Genomic DNA, 14,418 nt, shown 5'->3' with positions numbered 1-14,418 from the left:
TATTCAGAAATATTTTCCAAGCATCCTAATACTTCAATCTTGCAATCATTAGCATATATCAGGAATATATGCTTCCCGCAGCCCCCATTGGCTGGAACGGAGAACCGTGGCCAGTGGGAGCTGCGATCGGCCGAACCTGTGGACACTGCAGGAAAACAAACCGACCCGTCCCGCAGGATTGGGGCCTAATTTTCTAAATTCAAAGTCTTTGTGGCTTCTGTTGAAATAGTTGTTCTTCATTAAAAAAAAATATTACCCCTCTGCTCAAAAATAATTCACATGGTCTCCAAAAAAAAAAAAAAAAAAATCCCATGGCTTATGTAAAAATGTGAAAATATAATGTCACTGAAATAAATTTACTTTTGAACTACTTGGCATATTCTAATCTGTGATACAGCAATAATTTCTGCATCACAAATTTGTTACTGTTAAATATGTCTTGACGGGAAATTGCTAATGCAGCCTTAGTCCCACTGGGCAATATCGTTAGCCAGTGTAGATGGGCACCAGCGGACGGTCTGACCTATAGTGCTCTAGAATGTATAAAAAAACATGAAAAAATGTACATTTATCAACAGGTTTATTTTAATACTATAGGCCCAATAAAGGAATGAATTATGCATTATATACAGCCCTGTGTATGGTGTTTTTTCACAAAACATCGAGGTTTTGATGCTCTGTTGTCTTCAACTGATAACATTGGTATGCATCTCTATCCCCAGTCAGGGCACAGGAGATCATTTTTTAAAAGTTCATCATTAAAATAGTTCTACTATTTGGCTATTTGATTATTTAACAGAGGTACAGTCAATAGAGTTGCCATGGGCTAGCAATAGGGGAAGAGTGTGTTTGCTAAGAGATATTCTTATATTTGATGGTGCAATATTTCGCCAAGTGTACTACACAGTTGTAAACAATGCAAAAAAAAATGTTAGTGGGAGGTGTGTGTGTGACTAACCTTTGACCTGGAATGAAAAAGGCTACAAGATTTGCCTTAATTCAAGGGACTGCAGTAACCCAGTTTATACATATCCAGCCAAGTAATCCACCTCAGTGCACATACTACAGTAAATTGATACATAAAATAAACTGTAAATCCTTAGGGGGAGGGAAGAATTTCCCCTTCTCCTCTTTCTATTGTTATAATCCCTTTAGGAAAAAAAATCAAACTTGGGTAAAGGTTAATAATAATTCATGTCCAGCTTACTATTACTCAATAACTATCAAAGTCTCTAACTCAAAATAGTGTTTGCTGGCTTACAGGATCAGAGCCATTACACTCTCTATTGAAGACTTTATTGAATTTTACACTAAGCTTTAGCTGACTGAACAGGTCAAGCACTCTGGCTCACAGTTTTCTTTATTCTCAGAAACTCATAAACCCTTCTCCAGTTTGCAACGCTGTTAGCTAAGAAACTTGACTCAGTACAGGGTCAGAGAACCTGACCCCCATGAAAAAGGTCACATAGTTTTAAAACCCAGTTCCTGAATACCATTAACTTACATGCACTAGCTGTTCCTGCGTGTCAAACTCTCGTGAACAGCCTTCCCAATGGCAGTTCGTCTCATAGACCACTTCGGGCTCCTGCTTGCTTTCATCTTTGTCCCCTTCCTCCTTTACAAGGGTCATTCCTTCTGGCTGTTCCTGGGGGAAAAATAACAAAAAACAATCCAGGTGTGAAGAGAGGTGAGAAGAAACTCTGATAAAGAGGGGGAAGAAAGATGAATTACTTCAATATTAAAGGAAAGGTACAGTAAGAAAAGCCCAATTTAGATTAATTTATTCTTGATTCAGCTCATTACCCACATACATGTAAAACACAGAAGCCCTGAGTGGGCCTTGTAAACCAAACAGTGGAGATGGGCTATTTCTCTAAGAGCTGGTTCCCTCTTTTAACAATATATTTTCCAGAAATATCCAGTGCAGATCATTTCTGCAGGAACCTCCTCACGTGGTGCCTTATTACACAAACTGATAGAAGAGGAAAAGAGAAAAGGCAGATCATGTCCCGAATTATTCAAACCTGCTGGCATTCAATATCAATGAGAGGTGGAAGAGGGTTGGGGGAAGAAGGGAGGTGAAGGGTCAAAACGTCTTAATAAAAATAACTGGAAGTCACAATGAAATAAATTAAAATAAAATCATAAAGGGCCTGTTTCTAATACTTGGATTAATTTAATGGGTTGTCCCAATTGTTTCAGTGAGATTATGACTGAGTGAAATATTATTCAGTATGAGTAAGGGTATCAAAATTGGGATCAAATACTATGGCTGCACTTGCAAGCAAGATCATCAATCTAAAATGTACTTCAATTCTGAATCCCGTAATAGGCTTGGAATGTGAAACTTCTTCCAAAATTAGACTGATAATTTTCAGGATACTTGATGGATGCATTTGGTTTTTTCCCAGAACGTGTGTATGTGTGTGGTTGTATAGGTTCAGTTCCTAGCAGAGCCCCATTCTGCCCAGCTTGCTATTTGCTCAGGCTAAGAGTCAGATGTTAGGAGTCTTTCTGAACATTTGTTTCAGATTATGAAGACATGCTATTTTCTACTTCAGACCCCCAAGTAGGATTTAGATGGACTTTGGTTTTGGTTTTATGGATTCAGTGAAAAGACTGAGGACCTGATTCTAATCTCACCAACCTTGGTGTAAATCAGAAGTAACTCTATCAAAGTCAGAGAGTTATGCTGGTGAAAAAGCATAGCAAATGAGATCAGAATCATATGCTGAAGCCCTGAATCTGCAAAACACTGAAGCACATGCAAAGCCCAGTTGAAGTCAATGAGATTTAAGCATGTGCGTAACTTTAAGCATGTGCTTAAATACTCTGCTGAAGCAGGGCCTAAGTGCTTCAGTTTCACCTTTTATCACCAAATACACCACAGCAAACAGAGGATTGAAAACTCCTCTAAAGACATACAGAGATGCAAGTCTCTCCCCACCCCCTCCCCCAGCAAAAATATAAAACAAACCAGGTCATAACTGTTCACATTTGATTCTATAATCATCCCTTGGTATTATGGACTGAAGCAGTGTGTGTGTGCATCCATGTATGCTAGGCCAAGGGCCACAAAGCCTTAAAACGTGCTACAGATAAGATGTGCCTTCTGTCTGGCAGTGAGATGAAAGTCTGATTAATGAAACCTGCATGCTGTACCTGCATGTTTCCTGCACCTGGACTGGGGAGGTCCTCATCTGGTTTTATCTTGGAACGCTTGTTGTGCATTGGATCCCCGGTGCTGCTCACTGCAGATTCACTTGTGGGTTTATTCTGCTGCAGATATTGTTCCCCCAAAAGACAAAATTAGAGTGTGATAAATACACAGAGCTCCAAACGGAAATATGCAGCATCGGCTAAACAACTTTATTTGGAGATGCTACATTGTTAATTATATTGGCTATTGCCATTATACTGTATTCAATTACATAGCATTAACTTGCAGAATAGCTGCATCATTCGAACGTGTAATGGAGAGGGGGAAAAAATATAAGTGAATACACTCTGTGTAATTCATTATGATAAACCATTGTTGCTTTTGTCAGGATGGGGAAAGGTAATAAGGAGTCAATATTCCACGCAATTAGGAATTCAAAAGGTGATTACCATTTTGAAATGTGAGATCACTGTGAATTAGCTGCAATCAACATGAGAAGAAGGAAAGTTTACTTACAAGAAGGGCTATATATTTTATTTTACATCTGTAGATAGAATCTCAGCATTTTTCTGAGACTTATAGTGGTGGAATTAGGAGAAGATCTGAGAGCTAATACAAAACCATAGGCCAAAAAATCTTGGGAGAAACTCCTGGCTCCACTGTAGTCAATAGCAAAACTTCCACTGATATTTCTGGGGCCAGCATTTCACCTCTTGTATCTCAGGCTGTTCTCAAGGCTGGCCTTAGAGAAAATGGCCCCTGGCTCACACTGCATCTCTCCCATTGCCACAAGCTCCCTTCCGCAGCCTCGTATCCCAGGCCCTCCCCACGCCTTGTCTCTTGACCACGGCACCTCCCTGACCACAATGTCCTGGGAAGTGGCTCATGTTGCCCACCCGTAAGGCCGGCCTTGGCTGTTCTGAATGCTAGCACCTGCAAGTGGATCTGCTGGGTGCATCTCTGAACCTGCCTGAAGCCCCATTAAAATCAACGGGGGCTCTGCAGGGATTTGTCCAGATCCAGTTGCAGGAATTAGCTCCAAGTTTTGCAGCAGCCAGTACAACAAGGAACCAATCTTAGGCCATGCTAAAAACAAATAATGATTAACAATGACAACATAAACCATAATGAATCCAAAATATCAACCTGATTCACTACTGCACTACTCCAGTTATGTGTCAGTGCAACTACAATGATGAATCCAGGTCCAGTGAATCAAACTCTGCACAAATCAGTAAAAACCTTAAGTAATCAGTGGAGTTTCTCTGGATTTACGCTGTGCAGCAGAGTAGAATGTCACCCTACATCTGTATAGTCATTATATTTAGCCTGATTTGGGAATGAGCAGTTCCTATCTTTAAAATGCTGTGGTTTCCTGCATGCTTTCCCTCCTCCCCCACTCCACACCTGGATTAAGTTGTCTGATTCAGGAGTGACAGTTGGGAACAAGGAGTCACTGAAATATTTATGAGGGACAGAAAGCATTCTACCAATCAGAAATCACAGATACACTCCTGTGATTTATAATAAAGGACTGCAAACGCCATAGCCGCAAGAAAGTTGTTATCCAAGGTTCTCAGTGACTGTAGTGATTAATTGCTAACATGACAATGTGATTTGTTTTATTTTTTACATTAACAAGGTGCAAAGGTTTCTTTTGTTTGCTCTCACCTGCGTGGACTCGGAAGGACCAGAGCTGACCTGGACAGGGTTCAGGACACTAGGGATGCCTGGGATAGGTCTCTGGGTAGGAAAAGTTGGGGCAGGATGGATGAGTGGAGGGCTGTGTCCAAAGGCCGAACCTAGGGTTTGCTGACGACTTATAATTTGCTGATGCATTTGCTGGAGGGATACCGGTGTGGGAGGGTAAGTGAAACTCAGAGCAGGACTGAATTTAGGAGGAAAAACAAACAAAAAAGAGATAAGGACCATTGTTGTGTTGAGTTGTACAGGTAGTTTACATTTCCAGCTATTAAAGTAGCATAGACAAAAAGCTATCCCTTTCCCTCTCATTCTCCTCCCCCTTTCTCCCTCCCCCAACAAATGACAAACATTGCTATTAAATCCAAATCTGGGTTAAATTGATTACTGAGAGCAAAAATGATATTATAGAAAATATCATGTTTCTACCCTTCCATTAAAAAGACTCCCATTTACCAACAATACACACAAAGCTGCCTGAAATAAAATTCAGGAAATCGGAAACAAGAGGCAAGCAGTTCAATAACAGCTATTTATTACAATAACAAACTTTATATACAGAAAAAGAATGGGCGATTACATGTTTGCTAGTACTTTTATTGATAAGTAGCTCTGTATGTTCTCGTGTATGAAGCAATTCCTTTCATGCTATGCGCGTTCATATGTCTCCAGATCTTATTACAAGAGGAGAGAAAATCAATTGGTTAAATGTGGTTTGAACAACATGCTTGTCATATCACTCATTTGTTTGTAAAGATGGAAAGCTCAGTTCATCCAGAATGTCACCTAAAGAATTTCCATCAGTGCCGTTTGGTTACAGAAATTGATGGATTAACCTTTCCCCTCTGAAATTGGTGATCAATGTTTTTCAATGTAGAAATATTCCAATGGGAAAGCACTTCTCCCTCTTCTAGTTAAACAACACTAAATGTCTATTAAAGCCCATTATGCATGCTAATACCTGTCATCACTTCATTACCCCGCTGTATTTCCCAGACTAGTGTGAGTTCTGAGGAAATTACACAGCAGTCTAAAGACCTCTCTACTAGTAAGTAGTGCCAAATCATTGTTTTTGTGCCATGCTTTAGAAATGAATTGTTTGAAGCTAAATCCTCTGACAAGGCCATGGGATAGTCTTGCAATCATTTGCCAATAGCTTACAATCACATTGGCCAAAAAAAAAAAAGAAAAAGTGTATTCACAAAAAATGTATTTTTTATTTTTCTCTCTCTCTTAAAAAGAATTAATTAAAAGATCCTGGCAAATTAAAAACATTTGGACACGTGCGTGTACAAAAAAATAACTTGCAAGAATCGAGGTTTCTTGTAATGTCAAAGGTGGTTTTAATGCAAATTTAAAGTCTGGAGTCTTAATTGCTGTTACTGTTAAGCACATTAACCGAAAACATTGAGATAAAAAATAATTCAAATCATTTCAACCATTTTAAGTAATAATTCTACAGATAGCCTATGTTCATTAATCTGACTATACATTTTGTCTGTTTGACTACAATCCATAAAGAGACCGCTTCAACGTGATTACATTACTATTATTCCTGGTGAGAACTCCGCATTACAATAGTCTGCCCATTTAGGACAGAATATCATTAAGAATACCCTGGGAGAATTTTACCAGTCTTTGAGGAACTCTCTTTTCATTTTGCATTGTATTCTTTTAATAAAGGGAGGCAGAAATGTAGTGAAAACAGTAATTGTTCACAGCAAGAGTTAGGGAGAAATCAGTAATAATATTCAGTTATTGCAGCCCTACAGTCCCTGCCAGTGTTCCTGTAAGCAACCATGAATGATTACAGCACGACTTGGCTAAGGTAGCCACTATGGATGATTGATAGGACATTAATCAAAAGATGCATATCAGGCTCAGAATTTGTTCACAAGCTTTCTTCTAATAGCTGATTTCATGTTCACTGAGCTCTATGCCAGTTTGTTCAATTTATTCTTCAGTGTACAAGCCATTCATCAAAGAACACAATGATTTAACACCCCTTTTCCCTTTTAGTGAACACATTACTAAGTGTAACTACACTGTTCTGTTCATTAAAAATAACATACAATTACAACGTCACACACCAGTCTGAAACAGCAGTCGTGTAGCCCTACTAAGCATTTATGTTTCTATAGATACTACAGATTAATCAGGTGGAGGTCCAAAGTCACACGTAGTCCAAAATCTAGGTGGTACAGTCCCAAGGATGCTACCCAGTTCTTCTGGGTCAACAAATACAATACTCAAATAATGTGAATTAAGTGCTTGGTATTTTATTCCTGGTGTGTTCTGGGAATAAATTATAATATTTACTTAACATGTAGGGACACAAATGGCTTGATCCTCTTCTCACCTGCACCAGTTCAAATAAAAATTAACTTCAATGGGAGCTGCAGGTGGTCAGCACATTTGAAAATCCAGCCACTTAGGTGTTCAAATATAAATTTAGGAACCTAACTTTAGGCACTCGGGTTTGAAAACTTTGGCCACTATACGTTAGGTCCTACATACTAAAAAAAAGTGATATTAGTTTTAATCCACAAGATATTAATGGCTAAAATCTGTTCTTAAAAACTTATATGTTACTGCCTTTGACACATGGTCATCTCCGACCTAGAGTGAAATTTAGCCCTAAAAGGAATGGTGCATAAAAGATCTCTTACAATCAGTTCTTTTGGACAGCCTGCAATCCAAACAGAGATTCCTTTGATGAGGCAGTATGGCTGTTGTGATATCAGTGCCTTGAGATGCTGACAGTGAAATGTCAAGGTCGGACCTTTGGATCTGGATCTTTGTGGGATAGTAAAGAAACTGCAAGACCACCACGAGTGAGCTCTACTTGCACTCAGTGCTCCTGAGCAACTTGTTCACTTATACTTATTGGAGCTCAGCGAATAACATTTGTAATATTCTCGACTTAATCCCGCCAAAGAGAGGCACACACACTTAAGAAGGACCTTCTCTTAGCCAACGATTACCACGTTCCACTCCCCATTTCACATACATGAAAACAACACAAACATTGTATCTTACTTCCAACTTTAAGATGCCTTTTAAACTAATGACAGGTTTCAGAGTAACAGCCGTGTTAGTCTGTATTCGCAAAAAGAAAAGGAGTACTTGTGGCACCTTAGAGACTAACCAATTTATTTGAGCATAAGCTTTTGTGAGCTACAGCTCACTTCATCGGTGTAGCTCACGAAAGCTTATGCTCAAATAAATTGGTTAGTCTCTAAGGTGCCACAAGTACTGCTTTTCTTTTTTTAAACTAATGGACTCCCAACGGTTTGTTGCATGCAGTCAGACAGTGCTGCTATATTTTATATTGGTGCTCCCCAATATAATAATATTAAAAATAATACCACCTAGCTCTTACGTGGCGCTTTTCATCAGTAGATCTCATGATGGAAATGGGCACTTTAAAAAGGAAACAGGAGATGTGTTATATGCTTTTTTCTCCCAAGTACAATTCAAAGATGGCCCTAGCTGCCACCCACCAGTAAGATGAATGAAAATGATAAACCCTAGCCTACAGAGATGTTCTCTTTCTTCGCACTGCTTTGAGTAACACACACGTTATCAAAGAGAAGGCTTTATTCCTACATCCATGCAACTGTAAAATATCCAGCATGAATAATGCAAATGACTTACAATGGCCACCATGTTGTCCCATAAGGCCCTCTGTATTCACCCCACTTTCTTCAAATAGAGGGCATGACTTATTGACTTAACTCTTTCACAGCAATATACTTGGCATTTCAAAGTTGTGCGCTAGATTACAAGTTGGACAGACAACTAGCAGCATGGCAGACAAAACAGACTCTTTTCCCATCTTCGTAGGAAGTGGTGTATATTGGAAGGTAGCAATAGCATAAGAAGCTCTAAAAAAAACTCAGCAGGGGAGTGAGGCTGGAAAGAGGAAGAATCCTTGTCTCTGTATTTTCTCCCTTTTATTCAGTACCTTACTGCAAGAACTGAGAATAAGATATCATGATTTTCATGTGCTGCCTGACAACACATATTCCACCCAGTGGCAGAAGAACACAAAGATGGGCCCCAGTGCAGGTTTTTATTGTGGAATTTCTCCCTGAAATTTGAATTATACACCTCAAACATGGCGATTCAACTGTTCAGAACTTCATAACATTTCATTCTCAAAATGTTAAACTGTTTCACATAAGCTACAAGACAATAAAACACTAAAGTTTTCTACTCACATATTTGATCCCCCATAAGAGTCCAGCAGGAGAGTGGAGGTATCAGAGCTAAGATTCCAGACTCTCCAGCCATATATGAACAACTGGGGACCCCCCACCAGCAACTGGGAGGAGGGGTGTTGAGCCAAGACCCCCCCAAAAACACACACACACACATACCCACAGCTCATGGGAAAGAGGTGGAGGGGGTGCAATCCGCAGGCCTGGAGGTGAAGTGTGGGGATTGGGGAGGCTGGGGGTTTGGTGAGGAAGGAGTTGGGAGTTCTGGGAAGGAACCAGAGGGCAGAAGGGTGTAGGGGTTCAGTGTGAGACTGGAGGAATGATATAAGGACAGCGGACTCTGGGGGAAGGGGCAGAAATCTGAAGGCCCCAAAAACAAACAGCCCAGACAGACAGCCCATGAGGGGCAGAGGGTAAAGTGGGGGGCTGGGGGAAGTGGTTGGGGACAGAAGGGGTTGGGGATGTGCGGCTGGCATGAGAAAACTGGAATTGCACAGCTGTGGGGAAGGGTAAATCGGAGAGGAGCTGGAGGGGGCACACAGGAAGTATGGGAGATGTGGTGTTGTCAGGCTGTGGGGTGGGGATACATCAAGGGGTGGTGCTTATGAGAGAACATGACACCAATCACTCTCTCCTGGCTTCTATCCCACGGGGCTGGCTGGGCTCAGCTTCCCGCTCAGGGCGTCACCACCTCCAGGGTTGCCGTGGCACTTGGGTTTGCCCCAGCCCCTCTGAGGGTGGGCAGGCTGGGCCAAATCTGTGGAAGTGGTGTTGCATGGGGTCATTCCCCCCACCCCCAAGTGCATGGGGTCACAGTACCACTCAAATTTGGCCAAGTAGTTAGTGAGGCAGCATAGGAAGAAGGGGTATCAATTAGCTAGTAGATCTCAGTGGAATAACTCAAAAATGGCAACCTCTGTAGAGCCATGAAGTTGACATCCTAACTAGCTGAGACTCCTGCCTCAGAACAATTCTCTCCAACTGTTTCTGAAGACCACTTATTAGACAAGATGACCTGGCTGGGCTCAAGGTCGCCTTTACATAAGATGCTGTCATCAGGAGGGTTTGGCTGCTCTTTATGATTTAGAAAAGGGTGGGACGGAAGCAGAAAGGATGAGAGGGATCTTGGGGAACAGAGAGTAGCAGCTCTTTTGCTGCCCTTGAGAAATCACTCAGACTGCTGAACAATACAGTTAATGGTGAAGTCCAAAAGAATTGGGATACACAAAACTGCTGACACTGAATGAGAATCTGGAATGGATTTCCTGAATCTTAATTAGCATGTGGCAAGTTTAACAAATCCAGTAATCCAGCCTCTCATTTCTTTCTCTTGTTGCAGGGGGATCAAGGCAAGGCAAGGCTACTGAGATTTTTCCTGTTGTCCTTTCAAAACAACACTCCCACAAATCATCTGGTTCATCTCATCTGGCCCTACCAGGGGCCAAGACAAAATGTTTGCATGGTTGAAAGACCTCACACCAAACTCATACTTTTTCATTATGGTGCTTTTGTTCTCAAGAACTCTCTCACTGAAGACCGTGTGTAGCATGTGTTGATGCAGAAGCCCTTCACTCACCTGACTAAAAAGAAAATCACTTAATTACTAGAGTTGTCCTCCACCTCCCCTTTCACTCCCCTATTCATCCTGCTTGCTTAGTGTCTGCCATGTCTTCTCTTAGTCTGAGCTCCTAAAGATTGCTGTGATTTTTCCTAAGGTTTGTCCTCTCTCTGTTGTAATTCCACACCATGTAATATACTGTGTGTGTTTTTAAAGTATTCCCGTTGGTAATAATCCACAAGGCACTAATGTAGTGGTCCCCAAACCACTGGGGTGTGCCCCCCTAGGGGGTGCAGAGGAATGTTCAGGGGGCCATGCGGCAGGGCACTGGCCAGCCTCAGCGGAGGATGGGAGGAGTGCCACCCAGCCACGGTCTGCCCCCAGCACAGCTCCAGCCCAGCTCTGCCCTCATTCCCTCTCCACCCCCAGGAAAGCTCTGCCTCTAGGCCCACCTCCTCCCTCGTCTCCAGTTCAGCCCCCAGCCCAAGCTCCCCTGCTGAGCCAACCGTGCTGTAATGGAGGAGGGTTGGTGTGGACAGATTCCATTACTGGTTGAGGGGGGGAAGGAGACGGGACAGGAAAAGTTTGGGCACCACTGCACTGACTAAAAGTCCTGCTTGAGGTAATAACAACAGTACTTTGCACTTACATGGCACGTACAAAGCACTGTACAAATATTGACCACATCTAGCTGCATAACCCTAGTGTAGCTAGGTCAGGAGCAACAGGGAACTTTTTTAAAAAAAAATCTCAAGAATATACTCCGGGGCAAGATTGTGGCTGGTCCTATGGGGTTGTGCAAGAGAGGAGAGAGTGCAAAGAACTCTCACTCTGCTCAGTGGACAACCACAATCCCAGGTCCAGGTTCTCCCTTACCTAAGGACCTAATACCAGCTATATCATTGTACACCCTACTGTAGACTGGCAGTGATGGGGCCATCGCTTAGTCTTTCAGCCAGCAAACTGACGGCAGCATGTAGAGATATAATCAAGATATAATCAAGAGATATGATCAAGGCCACTGTTGCATGTACTTTCCCAGTGCCCTCTAAGACAATCTGGCTGTCTCAGATAGGATGGCTCTGTGAGCTGTCTCTGGGGCAGAGTCCCTCTCGTCCCCAATGACTCAGGCTGTGACTTAACCTTTTATATCTATGTTGATACTGTGTACTTCATTGCATCATGATTCAGGAAGAGACGAGGCACCCAATGTCACCTTGAGAATAGAAACCAAGGCAAGAATAGAATCTGATCTGATAGGGATGAAGAAGTATGGATACCGCTCATGCAACAGGCCTCAATGAAGTTTTAGTAAATGTTCACTGACCCATTCCCCCTATCAAATGGGGAATGCCTTTAACAGCTGGTTAGAGTACTTGGAAACTGAAGGTATTTTAGTGGATCCTGAATATTCAGCCAAAACTGGTGTGTTCAAATGCTGATATCACAGATTACCTGCATACAGTATACACGCTGTGTTTTGGGTTCCCTATAGACCAGTGGTGGGCAGCCTGTGGCCCATCATGGTAATTCGCTGGCGGGCCCCGAGACAGTGTTTACATTGACAGTTTGTAGGCACAGCTGCCTACAGCTCCCAGTGGCCGCGGTTCGCTGTTCCCGGCAGGAAGCAGCACAGGCCACTATGACGTGCGGCGGCCACTGGGAGCTTTGGGAGGCCGTGCCCACGGACGGTCAATGTAAACACTGTCTCGCGGCCCACCAGCGGATTACCTGGATGGGCTGCAGGTTGCCCACCACTGTTATAGACCATGTGTGATGGGATTACACTGTACACACACATACACACACAGGCAATTGGTGTCTTTTAGCAGAATACTGTGCAACAAGCTAACTGAGGAAAAATCTAATGAAAAAGATGGACACATTTTTTATAAGCGTGCTCCAAAATGGTTTTTAAAATTCCTGTGCATGGGGCGTGTTGGATTACTCCATGCTAACATTACTAATGGTACTGGGTATAATTCCATGTAAAATGACTCACTGCTGCCTGGTGTATAAGAAATGTGTTGTTGCTATTTTATGACTGTTTAAAACAGGAAAAAAGGGACAGGACGGTTGGAAAATGAAAAGGATCGCTAAATCTGAGCCAGTTTTTCCAGCTCTGAGAGTGTTAAACACCTACAGCCAAAGAGCTACGGTACCTGTTCTCCAAAGTTGAATAAGTAGCTAAACACAGATTATACAGACAATAAAATATAAAATAAAAATCTCACATGTGAACAAAGAAGGCTCCTGTTGCTATAGACCCTACAGAGCGGTTGGGTCAGCCAACACTTGCATGCATCAAGGGAAAAGTTAAAAAATATGACTTAAATCTGCAGAGCATTTTAATCTTTTCACAGATTTAATCACTTTTCATTCTAAAATTTATCATTTGTGGCAGACCTAAAAGTACTGGTGTAAAAAAGTCTCCTAAAAGTAGTTATTTCTGAGAGCTAGAAATCCAAAACTACTCAAAAGTGACAAGTGATTTTGGATGCCTTGATTTTTAGGTGTCCAACTTGAGACACCTTGAATCGACCAGATTTTCAGAGGTCAGGTGCTCAGCACTTTTGCAAAATCAAGGTCCTTTAAGGTGTCTCAAGTTGGGTATCAACACTGGCCACCAAAAAATCACTAGTTAATGAAAAAATCTTGTCAATAACAAATAGCAGTCACATAAATATGAATAAAGCACACATCTCTTTCTTCCCAGTGCATGTAAAGAAGAGAAAATATGTAACATTCGATGCAGTGTTATTCCTATTTTGGTTGTAGAATTCGTATTTAATATCATTTTTCTAAAATTCTGTGAGAGAGTGAAAAGAAAAAAGAAAAGAAAAGAAAAGGGTGAATGTCTGTACTGTAAAATGAAGGGGAAACTATGTAGTTTGTCTTTTGTCTATTGTCCTTTGTTGGTGGTGGTGGTGGAAGAGTTAGAAAACTCTGTAGTAACTCTATTTTAACTTGCAATGATATTTCAAATCTAATGACAAAAAAATCTCAGTGACATTTATTTTTCAATATTATGTGCTTCTTTCTTTCTTTCTTTCTTTCTTCCCCCCCCCCCTCTCCAAAGTTTCAAACACCCTGCACTGGAGGTAAAACAGGGCAATGAACTACATTACAATTACATGAGCACATCAAGTTTTAAGGAACTGACTTCAAGAAGAAGAAAAACAGACATTATAATCAAAACCAAACTTTGTGGCTACTTTGTGGCTGTCCTATTAACAAGGTTATCCAGTTTCTAGACACAGCTGTGGATTTCACCACAAAACAGCTGTGACTCAAAGTCAGGAAAATTCTTTGCTTTTTTATATATGTTGTTTATGTACATATAGATAGACAGATACATATACTTATAGTCGGACCGCAATTTGACAAAGATCATGGGGGACACCCAAAACCTTCATAAAACAGACAGCTGGTTGACTCCTCCAAGGTCAGCCATCTCAGCAGGACTTATTTACATAAAAGCTTGCAGTACAGCTATAAGTCTGTGCATATATATGTTCTGCTGAGCTTGTCAGTTGTGGGGAAGGTGGCTGCTTCTCTAAGTTCTACTCCTGTAGAATACCTAAATTTGTACTGCACATCTTCCATCCAGCAGTTTAGTGATTTAAAAAATAATAAATTGCATTGCATTATGATTGGCAATATTATACCCTGGATGGGTGTGGAGCCGATAAAGTTACATATTTTGTCACACTATCCTCTACTGTTGCATAAAGACCCGAGGGCAACGAAACTGAGGTAGGCAGGATTCAGTGACC

At 41.5% G+C, this 14,418-nt stretch overlaps 1 protein-coding gene across 6 annotated transcripts in view; it reads right to left on the bottom strand.

Annotated features, from left to right (window-relative positions):
• GLI3 (GLI family zinc finger 3) overlaps positions 1–14,418 on the bottom strand; it is a 246,887-nt gene that overhangs the window by 44,607 nt on the left and 187,862 nt on the right. For 5 of the 6 annotated variants that reach the window (XM_048839132.2, XM_048839131.2, XM_048839134.2 and 2 more), the window contains 3 exons: positions 4,832–5,048; positions 3,163–3,279; positions 1,505–1,645 (listed from right to left, as the gene is read on the bottom strand). In XM_048839132.2, the coding sequence (XP_048695089.2) occupies positions 1,505–1,645; positions 3,163–3,279; positions 4,832–5,048 (475 nt within the window). The remainder of the gene's footprint in view (positions 1–1,504; positions 1,646–3,162; positions 3,280–4,831; positions 5,049–14,418) is intronic. The other variant, XM_048839133.2, reaches the window with a different exon arrangement.

The sequence above is a fragment of the Caretta caretta genome, chromosome 2 (assembly GCF_965140235.1).
Source record: "Caretta caretta isolate rCarCar2 chromosome 2, rCarCar1.hap1, whole genome shotgun sequence".
Taxonomy (NCBI): Eukaryota; Metazoa; Chordata; order Testudines; family Cheloniidae; genus Caretta; species Caretta caretta.
The sequence above is the reverse complement of the archived record's forward strand: the minus strand, read 5'-3'. Positions and strand labels throughout refer to the sequence as shown.